The sequence below is a fragment of the Rana temporaria genome, chromosome 4 (assembly GCF_905171775.1).
Source record: "Rana temporaria chromosome 4, aRanTem1.1, whole genome shotgun sequence".
In the NCBI taxonomy this organism is placed as follows: Eukaryota; Metazoa; Chordata; class Amphibia; order Anura; family Ranidae; genus Rana; species Rana temporaria.
Window position 1 is genome coordinate 235999880 of NC_053492.1, and position 22434 is coordinate 236022313.

At 44.6% G+C, this 22434-nt stretch overlaps 1 protein-coding gene across 1 annotated transcript in view; it reads right to left on the reverse strand.

The window, feature by feature from the left end:
• Positions 1-769: 769 nt before the first annotated feature.
• IBTK (inhibitor of Bruton tyrosine kinase) overlaps positions 770-22434 on the reverse strand; it is a 128499-nt gene continuing 106834 nt past the window's right edge. Inside the window, exons 27-29 of the mRNA XM_040350013.1 lie at positions 8013-8081; positions 6111-6243; positions 770-1209 (exon numbers count right to left, since the gene is read on the reverse strand). Of these exons, the coding sequence (XP_040205947.1) occupies positions 1087-1209; positions 6111-6243; positions 8013-8081 (325 nt within the window). The 3' untranslated portion in view covers positions 770-1086. The remainder of the gene's footprint in view (positions 1210-6110; positions 6244-8012; positions 8082-22434) is intronic.

Here is a 22434-nt window from a genome sequence, read left to right on the forward strand (position 1 = left end):
GTAATGACACTGTTGGGGTCCATGTGGACCAGTTTTCTTGCTGTGCATAAATAAAAAATTAAAAAAAAAAAAAAAAAAAAAGAACTCTCATTTAACCCACATCATATCTTTGAGATATTACGTCTTAAATATTATTTACGGATAACACAGTGAAGAATGGTGGTGGCAGCATCATAATGTGGACCTCAGCACTCTGGACCTCAGACTGGGGTGAAGGTTCATCTTCCAACAGAACGACCCTAAGCACCCAGCCAGGATAACAAAGGAGTGGGACAACTCTGTGAATATCCTGGCCCAGCCAGAGCCCAGACATAAACCTGATTAAACATCTCTAGAGAGATCTGAAAATGGCTGTGTGCCGATGCTCCCCATCCAACCCGATGGAGCTTGAGAGGTCTTGCAAAGAGGAATGTGAGAAACTGCCCAAAAATAGGTGTGTCAAGCTTGTAGCATCATAATAAAATAGACTTGAGGCTGTAATTGGTGCCAAAGGTGCTTAAACAAAGTATTGAGCAAGGGCTGTAAATACTTATGTATGACTTCTTTCATTTTTTATTTTTAATACATTTGCAAAAGATTTCAACAAACTTCTTTCATCATTATGGGGTATGGTTTGTAGAAATTTCAGGAAATTATTACATTTAATCCATTTTGGAATAAGGCTGTAACATAACAAAATGTGGAAAAAGTGAAGCGCTGTCAATACTTTCCAGATGCACTATACATGCAAATTTATTTATAAAATAACTACACCAAAAAAAAAAAAAAATGCTTCCAAACCAGTTTATTTTAAATTCATAATGTTTAAAACAGAAATGTATCAGTTTTCTACACCAAATACTCTGTTCTGTAATAAACCGAAAATGATATTTAATTAACACATAGGACCTTTAAACGTCATGTCCGAAAAGCATGTATTCCAGCATATGGTTAACATTATATAGTTGTAACCCTGTGGGTTTTCACCAATGATTTTTAAGAATTAAAACAGATAATGTGCTTTTGCTGTTGAGGGGACTTTAGTACATAACTAAGGTTCCTGGGATATCTTTAAAGCACCAAGATGTTCACGTGTGCACATTATATTTAATGCTTGTTCCACATTGGAGCTGCTATTGGCCCTTGTGCACGTTCAATAGTTATATACTCCTCTGGGTTATCCATAGCCTGGTAATGTATCAAAAGTTCCTGAATTGCACATTCTTCAATCTAAAGGAAAGAAAACGCATGAGTTAAAATCTTAAAACATGTAACATTACATGCAATTCATCAAATAAATACAAAATTTCCAGCACTGTACAGCAACAGTATATACTGTAGGTCAAGGTATATCTAAAGCATTTTTTTGGTTTGTTTTGGATATAGAAAAAAAGGTACAAATCGGCATCATGTTTTTATTGCTCAATAGACGCAATTACTATATATCACCAGAACAGATATTGATGGGGTTTACCAAACCTTAAAGTGGTTGTAAAGGTAAAAAAAAATCCCTAAATAGCTTCCTTTACCTTAGTGCAGTCCTCCTTCACTTACCTCATCCTTCCATTTTGCTTTTAAATGTCCTTATTGCTTCTGAGAAATCCTCACTTCCTGTTCTTCTGTCTGTAACTACACACCGTAATGCAAGGCCTCCTCCCTGGTGTGGAGAAAGTCTCTTGAGGGGGGAGGGGGTGAGCAGGAGTGTCAGGACGCCCACTAACACACAGCTCCTTTCTCTATCTGCAAAGTAGAGAGTGTCCCTGACACTCCTGCTCGCCCCCTCTCCCCTCAAGAGGCTTTCTCTAAGCCTTGCATTACGGTGTATATTTACAGTGCTGTGCGATTGATAAGCTACATTATGATACACTTTTGGTTTTGTGTCTAGTACCGCTTTAAGCAGCTGCTCTGTGCAACACCATTGCACAGAGCAGGCAAGTAAAATATGTTTATAAAAAAGTATGCTTTTACAACCTTTTTAATCTTTACCTAACAAAAAAAGGTTTTGGGCATTTTAATATAGGAACCATTTTGTTTAACTCCCCCCTTTCCCCCAGCCCATAAAATAACAAAAACAGAGAAGTAACAGCTTGTAGTGCCTTTCAGGAATTCAAGAGACGAGGCACCTTGAGTTGCTAAGTCTGCACTTGATGAAGTTATTATAAGACTCAGCTGTACTGTTCTAAATCTGGATGGGCAATAACATAGCAAAGACCTTACGAAAGCGATATCTTACCACTGGGGTTCCCAACAAACACAAGTCTAGTGGGGGCTTCCACTCAACAAACCTTACTTTTACCTGAAATTCCAAATTTGGATGGACCGATAGTTTAAAGTTTATGTATGGGCAGAAATAGTATGTTGTACTTACCTGTAAAATCTTTTGCTTGTAGCACATTGAGGGACACAGGAATTCAGATACTGTCAGGTTACACCGCTGCCTACAGGATCATTGTGCACTGGGTTCCAAAAAAACAGTCCAGGATAACCCAATCTCTACCCAACATTCTTCAGTTTGTAACAAGCACTATCAAGAGCTTGAATCATAAACAGAGGGGAAGGGCTTGGGTCCCTCAAAGGACTACAATTGTTGACAGAAATACTATTTTCTTCCTTGTTCATTGAGGGACACAGGAATTTGGATACTGTTGGGATGCCCAAAAACAACATAACTGAAGCATAGGCAAAACAGCAACAACCACTAACCGGCCAAACAAGACAGAACTGGGGACTGTCTGCAGCTCAAGAGCTCCCTGAAAGACACACTCCCAAATCTGATACCAAAGAGGACCAAGCCCTTTACTGGATAGAGTACTTGTCAAAGTACTATTTAATATTACTTTAACAAGAGTGCCCTGTGCAACAATACGGACAACAAGCACAAAGGGCACAAACACCACACAGGTTTTGATGCTTCTAACAAGCCATTACAATTGAGGCATAGGACTCCAGGCATCTACTTCACACCCTGTAGCACGAGGGGGTCTAGCACCAGGAAGTGGCTGCTAGTAAATACTAAGGCCCGGATTCACAAAGCACTTGCGCCGACGTATCTCCAGATACGCCGCGTAAGTGCAAATATGCGCCGTCGTATCTGTGCGCCAGACCCACAAACTAAGATACGCCTAAAAATAGGCTTCAGCCCACCGACGTAACTTTCCTACGCCGGCGTAGAGTGGGCGCATATTTACGCTGGACGCATGGTGGCGCTCACATTGATCAGCTATTCAAATATGCAAATGAGGTAAATACGGCGATTCACGAACGTACGTGCGGCCGACGCAGGCTACGAGTGGTGCGCGTAAGTTGTACGTCCAGCATAAAGTTAAGCCCCATAAAGGAGGTGTAACTCAGCAGCAGACATGTAAAGGGCTGCACCAAGGAATACAAGCCGGCGTATTTTTTTTTTACGTAGTTTACGTTGGACGTGAATATGACTAGGCGTAGGTTACGTTCACGCCATAGGCAGTGATCCGGCGTATCTTAGGCAGTTGTTCCGACGTGTTTGTGAGCATGCGCACTGGGATGCGTCCACGGGACGTCGCATGCGCCGTTCGTTATACGTATCTGTCTGGCGGGCAGCCCATCATATGCATGGGGTCACGCCTCATTTGCATGGCTCACGCCCACTTCCACCTACGCCGGCTTACGCCTAGGAAACCCAGCACAGTTTTGGGAGCAAGTGCCCTGTGAATTCCATGCTTGCCTCTCTGCGCTGGGTTTGCGTAGCGTACAGGAGATACGCTACGGCGGCATAAATGTGTGCCGCTGTCTGTGAATTCAGGCCTAAGTGTTAAGGAATACTGCTGTTCAGTAGGATTTTTAAAGGTAAGCACTCCACCTACTGACCTAGTCTTCCTGTTAAGCTGAATCACTGGCTGATTCACAGTGGGTCAAGACCACTGTTTAACAAACCCCCTTTTAAAAGGGGAACGGTTCCACACACACTTAGGTGAGGTCCAGGACCCTTTGGTTGCTTCAGATGCAGAGTAGCAAGTGCTGCATAAATAAGAGCAGAAACATTCTCTTGTAAGTCTAAGACAAAGATGACTTATTCTTCCAGAAATATCTCAGCAGAGACAGATTCTGGGATGGTTACAGTAACTGCTAGCCCAGTCTCTTCTAGGACCTTGGGGAGATCAGAGAACTCTATAAGAGAAGGCGTGGGAGCATGCGCTTAAAGCGGGAGTTCACCCGAAAAAAATGTTTTAACCTTAGATTGATGCTCATTTTGTCAAGGGGAATCGGCTAGTTTTTTTAAAATCGAAGCTGTACTTACCGTTTTAGAGAGCGATCTTCTCCGCCGCTTCCGGGTATGGTCTTCGGGACTGGGCGTTCCTATTTGATTGACAGTCTTCCGAGGCTTCCGACGGTCGCATCCATCGCGTCACGAGTAGCCGAAAGAAGCCGAACGTCGGTGCGGCTCTATACGGCGCCTGCGCACCGACGTTCGGCTACTTTCGGAAAATCGTGACGCGATGGATGCGACCGTCGGAAGCCTGTCAGAAGACTGTCAATCAAATGGGAACGCCCAGTCCCGCAGCCCATACCCGGAAGCGGCGGAGAAGATCGCTCTCTAAAACGGTAAGTACAGCTTCAATTTTAAAAAAAACTAGCCGATTCCCCTTGACAAAATGAGCATGAATCTAATGTTAAAAATGTACATTTCCGGGTGAACCTCCACTTTAATGTCTCTGCAGTTAGCATGCATGATGAATTGGATGAATATCACCAAAAAGACGTTTGTGACTGCAGTAAAGGCCCCGGATGACATGGCCGTAAATGCAGTTACACATGATGGACCACCAATGGGGTAGGCCTTTTAACAACAGGGTCACTGGATTCTAAATTACAGACATCAGTGCCCTCAGAGGGTACAGAATACATGTCCCCAGAACTGTTAGATGACTACGAGATGGGGTCACCTATTGCAGCTGGATAGTCCCCCTTGTGTCTAGATGCAGGCAAGTTGCGACTGGGTGACAGTAATGCAACTAAGTTCAGGGTACAGGGCAAGGCCTCAGGTACCCTCAAACTGAGGCAGGTATGTCTCTCTTTTGCAAACCAGGGGCAGCAGTGGGACAATGCTTCTTCTGTGCTTAATAGCAGGAAAGAGTGTGCATGCAACTATCCACTCAGTGGATGACATCAGCACTTAATTTCTTAACCTCAATGCCTATTGTGGTAAACATAGCAGCAGGGGGAAACTGAAAGAGCACCCACTAGTGCAATTACAAAGCCCCATCAGTCTACTCACAAAGCGAGTCTTCAAAGACAGGGCAAGCACTGTGGCAATGCCAACATCTGGACCTGAAATACACTCGATGGCTAACTTGTTACCCGAACAAAGTCTAGAAAGCACCTTATGTGGAACCAAGTGTTTAAAGTTCACTTACATGCTGACTCTGTCCAGTCGGAGGGGGATATGGTTGGACAGGCTAAGGAAAGAGAGATTCTAATAGCTGCCATATAGAGACACACTCAGACAGTGGTGTATGAGGAATTCTGATTGAAAAATGTTGGAAGAAAAAGCTCCAATAAAAATGTCCCTCCTCCTGGGACACTAGCAAAACTGAGGTATGATGGGTAGAAGATTTGTTATGCTGGGTTGGGCCTACAGTTTTTTTTTGCCAGCATCTGATCCTCCTGTAGGCCGCAGTATAACATGACAATAAATTTAACAAGAAAAGCTGCTCTAGGTGAGCGAGTCTCTGGTTAATTCCCACACACACCAGTCAGGTGCTAGCCCAGCTCGCATGCTGTGTAACGTGAAGAAATAATTCCGGACGGCTGCACTTCCAAAAATCCTTTTATTGAAGCTTCATATGGTTGACAGATGGAGCAGGGGACAAAGAGGTGACAATAAATGACTTCCTGTGTCCATCCATGGACAAAAAAAACTTTTGCGTTTACATAAACTTTACACCCATGATTAGATTTGTTTAGAGTTATTTTTCTGGCTGTACTTGTTATGAGATGAGCACATTCATGGATTCAGATCAGGCAAAGCATGGACATACCTAGGCACATAATAACCAGCATAAATATATAATGACCAGCATAAATACAAGTGTGAAAATATGTTTATGAGGAGCCATAAAACTGCGGTTAATTAATATTGGCATCTTTAATACCTGAATAAGTGCCAAAGGCTTCTCCCGAATCCTTATAAGAGCGGCTTCCTGTTGCTTTTCCTCCTCGACAATGTCAGTAAAAGTGACAGGGACCACTGATGATTTGTTTTTGCTTAGCGATGAAAGCCACGGGCTGCAAGGTGTTAAGAGAGAGGGTCATAACCCTGGCATTCATGTTTAAAGGTCCACAGTTTTCATGGTACATAGTTAACGCATATATGCCTCCAAGACAATCACATGTCCATAATCATGAAGGCATTATAGGCGTCTCTCTTGAAGCCCCCACCCACTTAGACAGCCTTGGTACAGCATTAAACACAGCCAGGGTTTTTTTCTTATTGTACTTTATTTGCTCTTTTCTCAATAAATCAAATTTTTTTGACCGTGAAAAAACACAGCCAGGGGAGGAAGCAACTACGAGGCAAAGCACACATCTTTTCCTACACAGATCTCAAATGATGTTTGTATCCAAACAGAATTCAGAATTGCTCTTATTTATTAACATATCTAGTAAAAAATATAGCAGAACTTTACTCTCTAAATCAACATTAACCATTTTAATTCCTTCTCCTGCTAACCTTAGTAATAGGAAAGTATGTTAAATTTACTTGCTTTAAACTTTTTTATTTTTTATTTCGTTAGTTGCCTTCTGGTTTCTGGCCTAGGCCAAAATGATGTCATACATCCCAGGAGTCTTCATTGTGCATTTTTTTCCCTTTCATCTGGAGGTAGGGGTTTTCTCAGCTAAGCACGTCCTCCTGCCTGCATCATTGAGCTAAGGGCAGAGGGATTGCAAGAAGTAAATGCTACATAAATCATCTGCCATTACTCAAGATGGCAGCAGCTAGAAATGCCAGGAAGGGAGGGTTCAGAGTTATTTCTCAATAAAATAATGCATGGAGACATGGATGAATGGGGGCGTTTGCTTTGAATATTTAAAAATGAATTAAATAGCGTTTTCGGATTGTGGTGCTCAAATACAGTTACCGTGTTTATTGGCGTATAACACGCACAGGCATATAACACGCACCCTAACTTTAAGAGGGAAGTTTCAGGGAAAAAACTTACCACAGCCCCCTACGTATAACACGCAGGCACAGTTTACCCTCTATTTTCAGGGTAAAAAAGTGAGTGTTATACGCCAATAAATACAGTAATTTCAGCTTTAACTGTGTTTTTCAAATTTCACTCTCCAATAATATTCAGTGGTAGGTTCAAAGTAGATATAAACACAATACTAAACACATAAGAATTACATTGTTGATGTCATTTAAAATCTGCAGGTTTGCAATTAAGACACCCTGGTAATCCTGCCATGTAGGACTTTGTTCAGGCTCTTTCCTTTTTGGCATGACCACATTCTGCTCCCGATATAAAACTGTGCTTTTGAGCTATTACCCTGTCATCAGGACATCCAATGAAAGCTACAAGTTGTTGCTTCAACACCCATTTAGCAGGCATGGTCCTTTGTTGTCACCTTCAGGAAAACCCACCCTGAGTAATGTCATGTAGCCATTGCTGGACTGCATGCATGTAGACAAGAAGTGACTGCAATGAGGCTGCAGGTGATCAGCAGCACTGAGATGCAAGAAAGAATGAAACAAAAGAGAAAGCAATTTATGATGCATAGTAATTTAACAGTCATTCCGTTAGGGGTAACATCTAATTGAACCTTGACTATAATCTGTCGGCTAGCAGAGATCGTTCTCATTTTAAACATATTAATTAACAAGGCCAACAAAAAAAAAGGCATGCAATTTTCGTGTTACATTATTTTAGGGCTTATGAGTTATTTTACCTAATGAGGTCTTATACTGAGTCTAGTATATAGATTGGTACAATTGTGTCTGTATATGCATCAGTTATGTTTTACAGTAGAAATAAATAGTAAAATTAAATTACTTTGAACTGTCTTGCTGTGGCACGTCACATTTCAGCTTGGCTTCCTGGGTCACGGGTTCAGGGAGTCTCCTGATGATAGAAAATAATAAAATGCTGGTTTCAATACTGATATTTTACCGGTTTTCAGCATTCTAGCTTGTAGTCACAAACATCTTGTGTACGGGAATTCTTAGAAGCTTGCTTAACCCCCAGAACTCACCAATGTTAAAGGGTAGCATTTACCTCTTTTTTAATGGATACCTGTCATGCGAATAAGGAGGCTGACATTTTTTTAGTCTCTTTCTAAAATGCCATTTGTCTGGTTGTCATGCTGATGAGGTCTTCCAGCGTTTTTCTGAATCTTGATCTGCACACTTGCTCTGGGTCAATGACTCAAAGCTTCGAAGCCAGTGGGTCACAACATCTGCACAAGCTAGATTCATTCAGGAGGATGTCTGCAATCACGGCCCTCAATATTTCTCTAATAAAATATTTATCCCAACTCAAGCCAAAAAAGGGTTTGACAAATTTGCTTGGAATCTAGGAGCCAGCTAAAAAAGTTAGGAGCCAGAAAATGCGCCTCATCCCGATGAGCTTGTGCACAGAAGCGAACACATACGTGAGTAGCGCCCGCATATGTAAACGGTATTCAAACCACATGTGAGGTATCGCCGCAATCGTTGGCGCAAGAGCAATAATTTTAGCCCTAGACCTCCTCTGTAACTCAAAACATGCAACCTGTAGATTTTTTTAAACGACGCCTATGGAGATTTGAAAGGGTAAAAGTTTGTCGGCATTCCACGAGCGGACGCAATTTTGAAGCGTGACATGTTGGGTATCAATTTACTCGATGTAACATTATCTTTCACAATATAAAAAAAATTGGGATAACTTTACTGTTGTCCTATTTTTTAATTAAAAAAAGTGTATTTTTCCCGAAAAAGTGCGCTTGCAAGACCGCTGCGCAAATACGGCGTGACAGAAAGTATTGCAACGATCGCCATTTTATTCTCTAGGGTGTTAGAATAAAAAATAAATATATATAATGTTTGGGGGTTCTAATTAGAGGGAAGGAGATGGCAGTGAAAATAGTGAAAAATTACACACATTATAATTGCTGCAATGCCAATGCCAATGTAATGTAATGCCAACGGCCACCACCAGATGGCGCCAGCTCACAGAAGCTTCCGAAGAGCTTAGGACTTCACAAGGCCGCGGCCTCAATTACCGGCCTTCGCGGACCTGCTGCGATCGCAAGGTGGGGGTGCACGGAGACACAGGATCCTGTAGGTCTTGTAGGTCGCAAAGCCGCGGCCTCAATTACTGGCGGGCGCAGGTCACAATTTCTTGTCGCCAATGCGACCTGGCGCCCGGATATTGTCGACCCCTGGGTTTTCTTCATTTTGAATCGAGTAGAAGGGTTTAGACCTCAGCTTTAACATCCTGACCCCACTGAAGAGATTTCACTGAACTTCGAGTTCTGACACCAGTCACCTCAACGGAAGTGAGGGGAAATCATCTTAATGAAGACACAGACAGCAATAAGAATCTTACATTGTAGTAAAGGTGAAGAGCACGAGTAGACACAGATGCAATACACATCTGACAGATCTAGACCTTCCCCGCTATACCAGAAATACTGTCTTTTTCTTTTTGCTATGTTCCCACAGGGGAAACATTCTCTTATTTTTTGTTTACCCATGCACCACCAAGAAAACACAAATGAAGCAATAAAGAAAAGGTAAACAAAAAGTAAACAGATTTAAATACTGACCAACCTAAGCTTAACCACTTCAAACCTAGTTTTACTTGCATGTAAAAAAGAGATTTTTAATACAGCTTACCTGTAAAATCTTTTTCTTGGAGTACATCACGGGACACAGAGCAGCATATTCATTACTATATGGGTTATATGGAGTACCTTCAGGTGATGGACACTGGCAATCTCAAACAGGAAGTGCCCCTCCCTATATAACCCCCTCCCATAGGAGGAGTACCTCAGTTTTGTAGCAAGCAGTATGCCTCCCAAAATGGTCCCCAAAAGAGGGGTTTTGAGTATATCTCTAAATTAAATCCTTTTGTCTTAGGAAGATGTTCTCCCTCCCCTCATTGTAAGCATTGCTTTGGGACATCCCATATAGTAATGAATATGCCGCTCTGTGTCCCGTGATGTACTCCAAGAAAAAGATTTTACAGGTAAGCTGTATTAAAAATCTCTTTTTCTTTATCGTACATCACGGGACACAGAGCGGCATATTCATTACTATATGGGATGTCCCAAAGCAATGCTTACAATGAGGGGAGGGAGAACATCTTCCTAAGACAAAAGGATTTAATTTAGAGATATACTCAAATCATAATAAATCCAACTTAGTTGAGAAAAATAATTTTAAATTTTAAATTTAACTCAAAAGGGAGCCCCCGGAATCCGAGGGTCTCAAACTGCAGCCTGCAGCACTGCCTGCCCAAAGGCTGTATCCGTATTCCTTCTTACGTCCAACTGGTAGAATTTTGTAAACGTGTGGACAGAAGACCAGGTTGCCGCCTTGCAAACTTGAGCCATAGAGATCTGGTGGTGTGCTGCCCAGGAGGCGCCCATGGCCCTAGTAGAATGAGCCTTTAATGATAACGGAGGAGGCAACCCCTTCAAGCCGTAGGCCTGAGTGATTAACTGTTTAATCCACCTCGAGATGGTGGATTTTGCAGCTGCCTGCCCCTTCTTGGGCCCATCCGGTAAAATGAACAGCACATCTGTTTTCCGGATCTTCTCTGTAGCTTTAAGATAGGCCTTCATGGCCCTGACAATATCCAAGGTATGCAGCAACCCTTCCTTTCTGGAAGTAGGTTTAGGAAAGAAGGATGGTAATACCAAATCCTGGTTTAGATGAAAACTGGATATAACCTTTGGTAGGAAGGAAGGATGAGGGCGGAGAACGACCTTGTCCTTATGAAAAATAAGATATGGTTCCTTACAGGATAAGGCTGCCAGTTCCGATACTCTTCTGGCGGAAACTATGGCAACCAAAAATACTAACTTCCTTGTCAGTAAAACCAAAGGAATTTCAGCCAACGGCTCAAAAGGTTGTTTCTGTAAACTTGACAGAACAAGATTTAAATCCCACGGACAAAGCGGGGATTTAACTGGAGGATTAATACGTAAGACCCCTTGAATGAAGGTCTTAACTAGAGAGTGGGTGGCCAGCGGCCGCTGAAACCACACTGACAAAGCTGAAATCTGTCCCTTGATTGTGCTTAATGCCAGTCCTTTATCCACTCCTAGCTTGAGAAAACTTAATACTCTATCGATGGTAAATTTGCGAGAAAGCCATCGCTTGGACTCACACCAGCCTACATAGGCCTTCCAGACCCTGTAATAAATCACCCTAGAGACCGGTTTCCTGGCTCTGATTAGGGTAGAGATTACTTTCTGAGACAGACCTCTACCCCTGAGAATCAGGGATTCAGCCTCCAGGCCGTCAAATTTAGATGCCGTAAGGCAGGGTGGAGGATCGGACCTTGCGATAGCAGGTCTGGCCGTAGAGGAAGAGTCCAAGGGTCTCCCACTACCATCTTCAGGATTAGTGAATACCATGCCCTTCTGGGCCATGCTGGAGCTACCAGGATAACTGGTATGTGCTCCACCCTGATCCTGCGCAGCAGGCGGGGTAGTAACTGGAGCGGGGGAAATGCATAAAGAAGTTTGAACTGATACCAAGGGCAAACCAGCGCATCGGTTCCGCAGGCCATCGGATCCCTTGAGCGGGATATGAACCTGTCTAGCTTCTTGTTGAGTCTCGATGCCATGACATCCACGTCCGGCACTCCCCATCTTTGGCAGAGTGTCTGAAAGACCTGTGGATGTAGAGACCATTCCCCCGGCAACAGAGTCTGGCGACTTAAGAAGTCCGCCTGAAAGTTGTCCACTCCTGGAATGAATATTGCCGATATGCAGGGCACATGAGCCTCTGCCCACAGGAGAATCAAGCTCACCTCTCTCTGAGCCGCTTGACTCTTGGTTCCCCCTTGGTGATTTATGTATGCCACGGCCGTGGCATTGTCAGATTGAATTCTCACCGGGAACCCCTGCAATTTGGACGTCCAAGCCCTGAGGGCTAGTCGAGCAGCTCTGAGCTCCAAGATGTTGATGGGCAACTGCTTCTCTGGCTTTGCCCAAGTACCCTGGCGAGTGCAACCGTCCAAAATTGCTCCCCAGCCTGTCAGGCTGGCGTCTGTGGTTACTATCTTCCAAGCCACTGGGCTGAACGACTTCCCCTTCAGTAGATTCTGAGGGTCTAACCACCAACACAGACTTTGTCGGACTCTTGATGAGAGCGGCAAAGGGATATCCAAGGCCTGTGGCCTCCTGCTCCATGCTGACAGGATGGCTGCCTGCAGGATGCGAGTGTGGCTCTGGGCGTACGGTACCGCCTCGAATGTGGCCACCATCTTGCCTAGTAACCGCATACATAGGCAAATAGTTGGTTCTCTCTTGCTTAGAACCAATAGGATTAACTCCTTGATGGCTTTGACCTTTATCAGAGGTAGAAACACCCTTTGTTGTTCTGTGTCTAACCTCATGCCGAGATATTCCAACTGCCTTGTGGGCTGGAATACTGACTTTTCTCGATTTAGGACCCAGCCGAACCTCTCGAGGTATTGAACCATGAGGGCCACTGCTCGTTCCAGGCCAGGAGACGAGTGATCTATGACTAGGAGGTCGTCCAGGTACGCTAGGATCGTGACCCCTTGGATCCTTAGCTTGGCTAGGATTGGGGCTAGGACCTTCGTGAACACCCGGGGGGCCGTAGCCAACCCAAAAGGAAGCGCCACGAATTGGTAATGACGCAAAGCCACCATAAAGCGTAGAAATCTTTGATGTGGCTGATATATTGGAACATGAAGATAGGCATCCTTTATGTCTATGGATGCCATGATGTCGTCCTTCTGGAGTGTGGCAGCTGCTGACCGCACGGATTCCATCCGAAATGAGCGGACCTTTAGGTATGCATTTACCATTTTTAAGTCCAAGATTGGCCTGACATCGCCGCTGGGCTTTGGGATGATAAATAGGTTGGAGTAGAAACCCAGCCCTTGTTCTTGGACTGGTACCTCTACTATTACCTCCTGGGAGAGTAGAAGATTCAATGCCGCCATTAATGCGGCTCCCTTCCCCGGATCGTTTGGTACCCTTGACTCCTGGAAATGAGGAGGAGGAAACTTTAGGAAGTCTAGTTTGTAGCCTGTAGCCACGGAAGACCGTACCCATCTGTCGGGAATGCTGGCCTCCCAAACCTCTGAAAAGAGACGCAGCCTTCCCCCCACCCTCGGGGGTGGGGGCGCCCCTTCATAAGGCCGGCTTGGGGGCTGGTTTTGCTGGTTTGCGAAACCACTGCTTCTTGCCTCCAGCGGCCTGTCCCTGCGATTTGTTGTTAAAGTTAAAGTTTGATCTTGCAGGAGGCCGTCGATACTGTTTGGTATTAGAGGGCCCCTGCCCAGGGGAGTACTGTCGTTTAAACGCAGGTCCTCGAAACCTTTTCTTGGTTGGCAAAAGAGTACTTTTGCCGCTTGAAATGGTCTGAATGTATTTATCCAGGTCTTCTCCGAAGAGTCGTTCTCCATGGAAGGGGAACCCTACCAGGAGCTTCTTGCATGGGGGCTCTGCCTCCCAGCTCTTTAACCATAAGAGTCTTCTCATATGGATAAGGGATAACGATAAACGTGACGCTTGCTGGATAGAATCCTTAATTGCGTCTACCGTAAAGCGTATGGCCCTAGGGACATCCGAAAATTCTTCTGCCTGCTGGGCAGGAATAAGCTTAAGCATCTGCTTAGTTTGATCCGATAATGCTTGTGCAACCCCAATCGCAGCCACTGGTGAAGGAGTTTTTTAGTAGCGTTTCCAAGCGTTTATCAACCGGATCCTTGAGCACCTGTATGTTTTCTACAGGGCATGTTAAAGATTTGTTAACACATGAGATGGCTGCGTCCACCGCCGGGGTTGCCCATCTCTTGGAAAATTTCTTTTCCATAGGATATAAGGCAGAGAATCTTTTAGGTGGTAAAAAGATTCTATCTGGCTTGGTCCAATCTTGGAACATAACTTCCTCTAGTAGAGGATGGATCGGAAAAACGGCGTTGTTTTGAGGCGTTCTTAGTGAGCCCAAAGCTGAAACCGTCGATACTTGGAGATCTGGTACTGGCAAGTTAAATGCTCTATGGACCAAGTCCGTTAAGGCTTGAACCCACCAGCTCTCCCCTTGGGAGGCTGCCCCAGACTCCTCCGTATCCGGGTCCTCGATCCCCGAACCTGCTTGGTCCTTGTCCAAGAGGTCGTCCAATTCCCCTGCGGAAAGGACCTCCTCCTCTGAGGGTCCACGCTCGGGCGACGGAGATCTATTCCGTTTTCTGCCCCGCATAGCCTTGGCTATCATTTTTTCCATTCTCTTTTCCATCTCCCTTAAGGAGGTGGACAGTACCACGTCCGTGACCACCCTAGGGTTGGACTGACCCGTGCCAGCACCAGCCCCAGATCCCGATGGTCCCACCAAGGCTCCCTCTCGGGAAAGCAGCGGCATAACTTTGTCCGAGACCTCAGACTCTCTGGGGGAATCCCCACCTCTTGTACCCTCAGAACCAGATGCCATGGTACAATACCGAGGTACGCCCGCTAACTTAACGGTGTTTGGAATTTATAAATAAATTATTACCCAAAAATCCTTTGGGGGATAAAAAATGCCTTCTCTGCTTTTAAGTTTTTTCTTTTTTTTTTAAACCAAAGAGAGAAAAAACATTTTGTCCCCCTTAGTAGTATTGCCAAAGAAAAAACTGCTGAGAAAAAAAGAACAGCCTATCTCTAGGCTTCAGGACAGTCTTTAAGGCTGTAGTATTCCTTTTTGGCCACTGTGTGTCCTCGGCGCCCCGTGCTGCCGCTCTGGTCTCTTCCTCTCTCAGTTCCAGCATACACTGAGCTGGGAACGAATGGAAGGGCCGCCCCTTCCTTAAACTTACTGGCCCGCCCTTCCCCCCTCAGCTAACGGCGCGAAATTGCGCCCATAACACGGGGACGCGCGGGGGGTGGGGGGAAGGGGAGCCACACGAGGAGGCCAGCGTTTGCCTGTCATCCAGGCTAGGAGGAAGAACCTATGCAGCAATCGCCTGGAGGCTTGCAGGTAAGCACAGCTCTCTTAAACACACACAGCCTCTCAATGCTTTTCAATACTACCAGGGAGGTCACCTTTTATGGGGAAATAACACAGAGCCATCCTATCTTAAGACATGTGACTCACTTTGCCCGATGCAGCGCATAACTTTAGGCATGTCCCCCTGTGACCCCCCCAGAAAAACCTGCTGCGAACCAAGTTCCGCAAGTTTCCCCTCACTTACCTGCTCCATGCCGCAGGACTTTGCTCAGCAAGAGGCCCAATCTTCCCCCATCTCCGTGGGGCATTGACCTTCAGGCCCTGGGTTCCTATGAAGGATCCACTGTCCTGGGCCCATATAGCACTCTGGCAACAGAAACATTAGGGCCCCCAAAGGTTTCTAAGTTCTGGGCCCAGGGTCCAGCTCTCTAAAAAGAAAGCATTATGGGCTATACCCCATTGGTTTGGGGTCCGGTTACTGACCACTTTAGCGCTGAGGCCTTTGGACAGAACCGGTTAGCCCACCTTAATCCCAAGGATGTGGAGGCAAGCTAAACCATGACCAACACCTAAGACACTGGCGTAAAAACTGAGGTACTCTTCCTATGGGAGGGGGTTATATAGGGAGGGGCACTTCCTGTTTGAGATTGCCAGTGTCCATCACCTGAAGGTACTCCATATAACCCATATAGTAATGAATATGCCGTTCTGTGTCCCATGATGTACGATAAAGAAATATGTGACACAACACTTCAAGTAGGGGGCGTGCATTCGCGCCACTAGTGCCTCGCTTCTGCTGCGATTACACATAGCAAAAGCCGATCGGCAGGTGCAGGGTACTCAATGTTCTCTGGCACTCACTGATCAGCAGAGACACAGAACTGCAATCTGTCTACGTAAACAAGGCAGATTGTCGTCCGGACAGGAGGGAAGGGATGGAGTTTGTGTCCCTGCAAAGCAGGTAATACATTTAACCTCTTTCCCTATAAAAACACCTCACACAGTATAGTAAAACACTGTCATTATTACAGTGACAGTGTATATTTTTAGCACTGATCACTGTATTAGTGTCCCCAAAAAGTGTCAGAATGTCCACCGCAATATCGCAGCCACGTTATAAGTCACTGATCGCAGCCATTACTAGTAAAACAAATATATAAATAAATAAAAATATCACATAGTTTGTAAACGCTATAACTTTTGCACAAACCAATCACTATAACCTTTTTGTGATTTTTTTTAACCAAAAATATGTAGCAAAATCGATATTGGCATAAATTTATTAAGATTTTTTTTTTTTTATATATTATTGGATAGGCTTTATAGCATAAAGTAAACATTTATTTTTATTTTTTGTTTATAGAGCAAAACAATTTAAACCCCAGAGGTAAACAATTACCCACAAAAGTAAGCTCTATTTGTGGGGAAAAAAGGACACAAATTTTATTTGGGTACCGTATTGCATGACTGCGCAATTGTCAGTTAAAGTAACGCGGTGCCGTATCGCAAAAATGGCCTGGTCATGAAGGGGGGGGGGGTTAAATCTTACAGAAGTCAAGTGGTTAAAGCAGATGTTCACCCCCCAAAATAAAGTTTCCTCCTTGCCAACCCTCCCCCATTCTGTTACATAAATATCTCCCTTTTCTCATTTACATTTTTATTTTTTTCCAGTTAACAGATTTCGGTCTACCCCCCATGCTCGATTCCCACCTAGGCGAATGATCAGTGCTCTCAATGCCTAGTATGTCACATAGTCTTCCATTCATAAAAATTGGAGGGAGCAGCCCCAAGTGGCGCATCATCAGGAGGCAGCGGCCTAAATGCAGAAGAGACAGCAGCCTAACAATGTCACAGAAAAAAAATGGCAGCACGGGAGCCGAGTGGTGGCTGCAGAGAAGTGGATCTCAACAGTACAACGCTAAATCTGATCTGGGTATCTCAATTGTGCACAACCCAGGATCAGGTAAGCAGAGAATAAATAAAAATATATTACACAAAAAAATAGTGTGTGAGGGTGTCAAGTTTCTCTTTAACCCCTTCATGACGGAGGGTAAAAGAAGTCTCAACACTTGAACACAGTTTTGCAACTTTGACATGTGTTAGTAAAACTGTACATATCATCACAACTGCTTTGGGCATCCAGGGGAATTATGTTTTGTACACACATCTTTGTTTCCTTTTTACTCTTTTACTGCAATATTATCTATTACAATATATATTTTTCTTTATTCAAGAATACAAAAAAATACATGGGTGACTATACAGTGATAGATCACTTGATAGCCAATCAGAGGCTATATTTAACCACTTGCCGCCCGCCAATGACATATTGACGGCGGCAAAGTGGTTGTCTGATCCTGACCGGACGTCATATGACGTCCTCAGGATTCTGAGCCGCTGCGCGCCCCCGGGGGCGCGCATCGCGGCGATCGTTGTTGCGGGGTGTCAGTCTGACACCCCGCAACACCGATCTCGGTAAAGAGTCTCTCACGGAGACTCTTTACCACGTGATCAGCCGTGTCGAATCACGGCTGTTCACGATGTAAACAGGAAAAGCCGTTGTCGGCTCTTCCTCACTCGCGTCGAGTAGAGGAGAGCCGATCTGCGGCTCTCCTGACAGGGGGGGCTCGCGCTGATTGTTTATCAGCGCAGCCCCCCCTCGGATCGCCACATGGACCACCAGGGAAGCCCACCCTGGACCACCAGGGTGGGCAAAAAAATAAAAAAAAGTCTGTAAAAAAAAAAAAAAAAGTCTGTAAAAAAAATAAAAAAGAAAAGCATTAAAAAAAAAAAAAGATGCCAATCAGTGCCCACAAATGGGCACTGACTGGCAACATAGCTAAATCAGTGCCGCCCCAGTGTCCATCAGTGCCACCCCACATTGTCCATCAGTGCCACCCTACAGTGTCCATCAGTGCCACCCCACAGTGCCCATCCATGCCCAGTGCCCACCTATCAGTGCCCATATGTGCCACCCATAAGTAGCCATCAGTGCCACCCATAAGTGCTGCCCATGAGTGCCCATCTGTGCCGCCTATGAGTGCCCAGTGCCGCCCATCAGTGCCCATCAGTGCCGCCCATGAGTGCCCATCAGTGCCGCCTATGTGTGCCCATCAGTGCCGCCTATGTGTGCCCATCAGTGCCGCCTATGTGTGCCCATCAGTGCCGCCTATGTCTGCCCATCAGTGCCGCATACAAGCGCCGCCAATCAGTGCCACCTCATCTGTGCCCGTCAGTACTACCTCATCGATGCCCATCAGTGCCATCTCATCGGTGCCCATCAGTGCCGCCATATCAGTGCCCGTAATTGAAAGAAAACGTACTTATTTACAAAAAAATTAACAGAAAAAAATAAAAACATATTTTTTTTCAAAATTTTCAGTCTTTTTTTAGTTGTTGCGCACAAAAAAAAAAATTGCAGAGGTGATCAAATACCACCAAAAGAAAGCTCTATTTGTGGGGAAAAAAGGACGCCAGTTTTGTTTGGGTACAGTGTAGCATGACCGTGCAATTGCCATTCAAAGTGCGACAGTGCTGAAAGCTGAAAATTGGCTTGGGCGGGAAGGTGTATACGTGCCCTGTATGGAAGTGGTTAATACAATGATTAGCGGATGCAGCCAACTGGAACAATCTTCAACAGAAGTTGATCATTTCATCACCTTCTGTTGAGCAGCAAAGGCCACATACCCATTAAAATTGTGTTGGTTCAGCAGGTTCGACATATATGCCACAGGTACCACATATGTGTAGAGGCGATGGCGGGAAGGGGTTAGGCTGGCCATACACTGTTCATTTTTTTCGTTCAGCCAGCAGGCAAAAAAATTGCAAATAAAAACCAGATTCAATAAGTGTATGGCCAGCTTTAGTTGGAGTAAATCAAAATTAAAGAAAAAAAATGTTGCTTCGTTGTAGTTGGACTTCAAGCTCAATAGTGCGAACTGGCGCCACAATAAATCTTCAAACATATATTTACACCCAGCAATGCCATTATGACAAGCTCAAACATAAGGAACACTATCAGACCACAGGCTTTGCTCATGCTAACAATAACTGGTCTAGGACTATTTAAGCTTTCTCTGAGTGCATGTTTCTTTTGGGTCAGTGATTGAGGCCGGGTTCACACCTATGCGAATTGGTTACGGCTTAAACCGCATCCAATTCGCATAACATTATAAAACACATTGGGCCAGATCCACAGAAGAATTACGCCGGCGTATCTATTGATACGCCGCGTAATTTCAAAGTTCCCGCGTCGTATCTGTGTTTTGTATCTACAAAACAAGATACGACTGCATCTGGGCTCGATCCGACTGGCGTTCGTCTTAGTACGCCGTCGGATCGTAGGTGCATTTTTCCGCCGGCCGCTAGGTGGCGTTTCCGTCGAATTCCGCGTCGAGTATGCAAATTAGCTAGATATGGCGATCCATGAACGTACGTCCGGCGCATCTTTTTACGTTGTTTACGTAAGGCTTTTTCCGGCGTAAAGTTACCCCTGCTATATGAGGCGTACGCAATGTTAAGTATGGACGTAGGGCCACCGTCGAATTTTTTACGTCGTTTGCGTAAGTCGTTCGCAAATAGGGCTGTGCGTAAGTTACGTTCACGTCTAAAGCATTGACGATTTGCGGCGTAATTTGGAGCATGCGCACTAGGATTCTTTCACGGATGGCGCATGCGCCGTTCGTAAAAAACGTCAAATGCGTGGGGTCACGATTAGTTAGCATAGAACACGCCCCCAACCAGCCTCTTCTGAATTAGGCGGGCTTACGCCGCCCGATATACGCTACGCCGCCGTAACTAAAGGCGTAACTTCTTTGCGAATACAGTACTCGCCTTTCTAAGTTACGGCGGCGTAGCGTTTCTGAGATAAGCTATGCCCGCCTAAAGATAGGCACATGTACGTGGATATGGCCCATTGATTTTAATGAGGCTGGTTCACATATGTGCGATGCATTCGCACTGAACATTGCCCAAAAAACGCGTGGGTTTTCTAGGCATTGCGGTGCAGCTCAGGTGCGAATTCAGGCCCATTATCTTCTATGGGCACGCATCTGATTCGCACATGTGTTCATTTCTCTTCAGGATTTCTCTCCTTCTCCTCAATACACTTCCCCCCTCCCCCTCCCCTCTCCTAGGTCTCCAAATTTGCAGATAAAACAGCGATGATCTGCTGAACAGCTCTCTTATCTCTTTGCAGAGATAAGAGAGATGGAATTCGCACCGCACAAGTGTGAATCCAGCCTCAATGTACTGAAGTCAGCATGGGGCTAAACGCTTACACTTGAGGGAGGGCTGTATTTGCTTGCTCCATGCATTCACACGCGAGCAGTACCATTTATGTCAACTGGGATGCAGCAGCTGCCTGGAAACAGCTGCTGCTCTCAATTTGAAATCTGTGTGGGTACATGTCCCTGAATGACAGTGTGAGGTTTGAGACACGCACCCAAACAGGTGTGGAATTGGAAGCAGTGCTGTGTCCATGAACCCGCTTTGTCCCAAATGACATGAAACGGATGCACAGAACACCAGTGCATCCCAAGAAGACAAACACAGCCCTCACACGGGCGTATGCTTAAGTACGCCCATATGAATGAGGCCTAATACCCAGACAAATAGCCTTTTCAGAAGGGCAGCGATAGCTTGGTATTATTTAATTTAATTAAATTTTTTTTCATTTTGCAGCTCCAGGTACTGCCTTGCTGAAACATCTTCCCAGCATTGCCATGGGGTGGATATAAAAAAAGATAGGGGGCCCAGCATGCTCCAATCTGCTGTCTCCAGCCCTTCCACCCACACAGTCGAGATGGGGGGAAGGCATGGCAACAATCTGATCTGATTATATGTAATCATGCCCAGATTACAGTGCCCACAAGAACTCATCAGTTGCTAAATGAGTTTATTTACATTATATTCTGATTTTGCACGCTAAATGAGGGAAATATTACAATTGCCGAAATTCAGGAACAAAAATTATTTTATATTTGTTCCAACTGTACTTTTATACACGTCCCTGCTGGAGTTTCATTTTGTTTAATTTAGAAACGGTTACACAGTCCTTCGTTTTACTGTGGAAAAGGCTATATTTGAGGCCAGACAGGCTGTGGTTTGGAAGAATTTGAGCTCAGTTAAAGCTTAGAAACTTTTAAGTTAGCCGCATCTTATAATTCACTAGTGTCAGAGCTTCCTATGAATGGGTTTATGAGAGGAATATTTGTGTTATTTATTGAGGAAAGTTCTGCAGATAACTTTTTTTTATCCTTTTTTGTGTACAAAACTCACTGTCAATTCTTTCGGTTTAGAAACCTTATGGGGTCCAGTTTTAAAACAGTGAGTGTGATTTTCACCATTCTCTGGTAGAGAATGTTTGCTGACTGTCAGACTCACTGCTTTATAAATATGCCCCTATACCTTTTAATGCTGTATAATATAAGCTGCAATCGACTTTTGACACGGACACATTTTCAGTGAGGTATTAAAATTGAATGTAGTGCTACTAAAAAGTACCAATTAGAAACCTTATGCAAGATACGATACCTTTAAAGTCCAAATATAAAAAACTTAATGTATATCTTAAAGCCCAACTCTGGGTTTTGTGATAATTGAAATAGTTTTGGCCAAGCTGGCCCAAACAAACCATTTCCTTTTGTGGCCACTCGCAGTGCTGTATAAGCTGTAAGTAGCAGTAGCTTCATACAGTATACAGTGCAGCAGTACGGGGGACTTTTCTTCCCATTCACGGAACAAAATCGAGTCGGCCTGGGCACTGCTTAGTCATAGAAAGCCTTGTATTTTATCAATGAATAGAAGGCTTCCTCTTGTTGGCTTATCATCTCCTCGCCTTTCCAAGGTAGCCCTACCCCATAAGAAGATTTAATCTCCTATGGCTCCTACCTTTCCCTCGTAAACAGGACCTTGTTGCAAGCCCTGGACACTTAAGTCAATTGAGCAGGACCACAATCCCTCTGTACAACAAAAGTTGCCCCCCCCTTACTCCTTAGCGTGAGGGAACATCTGTTGGCCTTTGTGGTAACATCTATCAGTTCAAAGGGGTACAAAATAGAGTTTCTATCTCTACTCCTTCCTATATTTTTGCCTTCCAATTTGTCAGCTCCAGACCAGGTGGTGGCAGATTTAATTACTGCCTTGCACCAACTTCAGGCACAAGGAGTGGTTGCCCCACTTCATTTAGAATACATTTAAGATTTCTATACAAACCTATTTACAGTCCCAAAACCAAATAGAGGCATTAACCCAATGCTGGACCTAAAACCTCTAAACAGATGTCCTTGTGTACTAAAATTCCA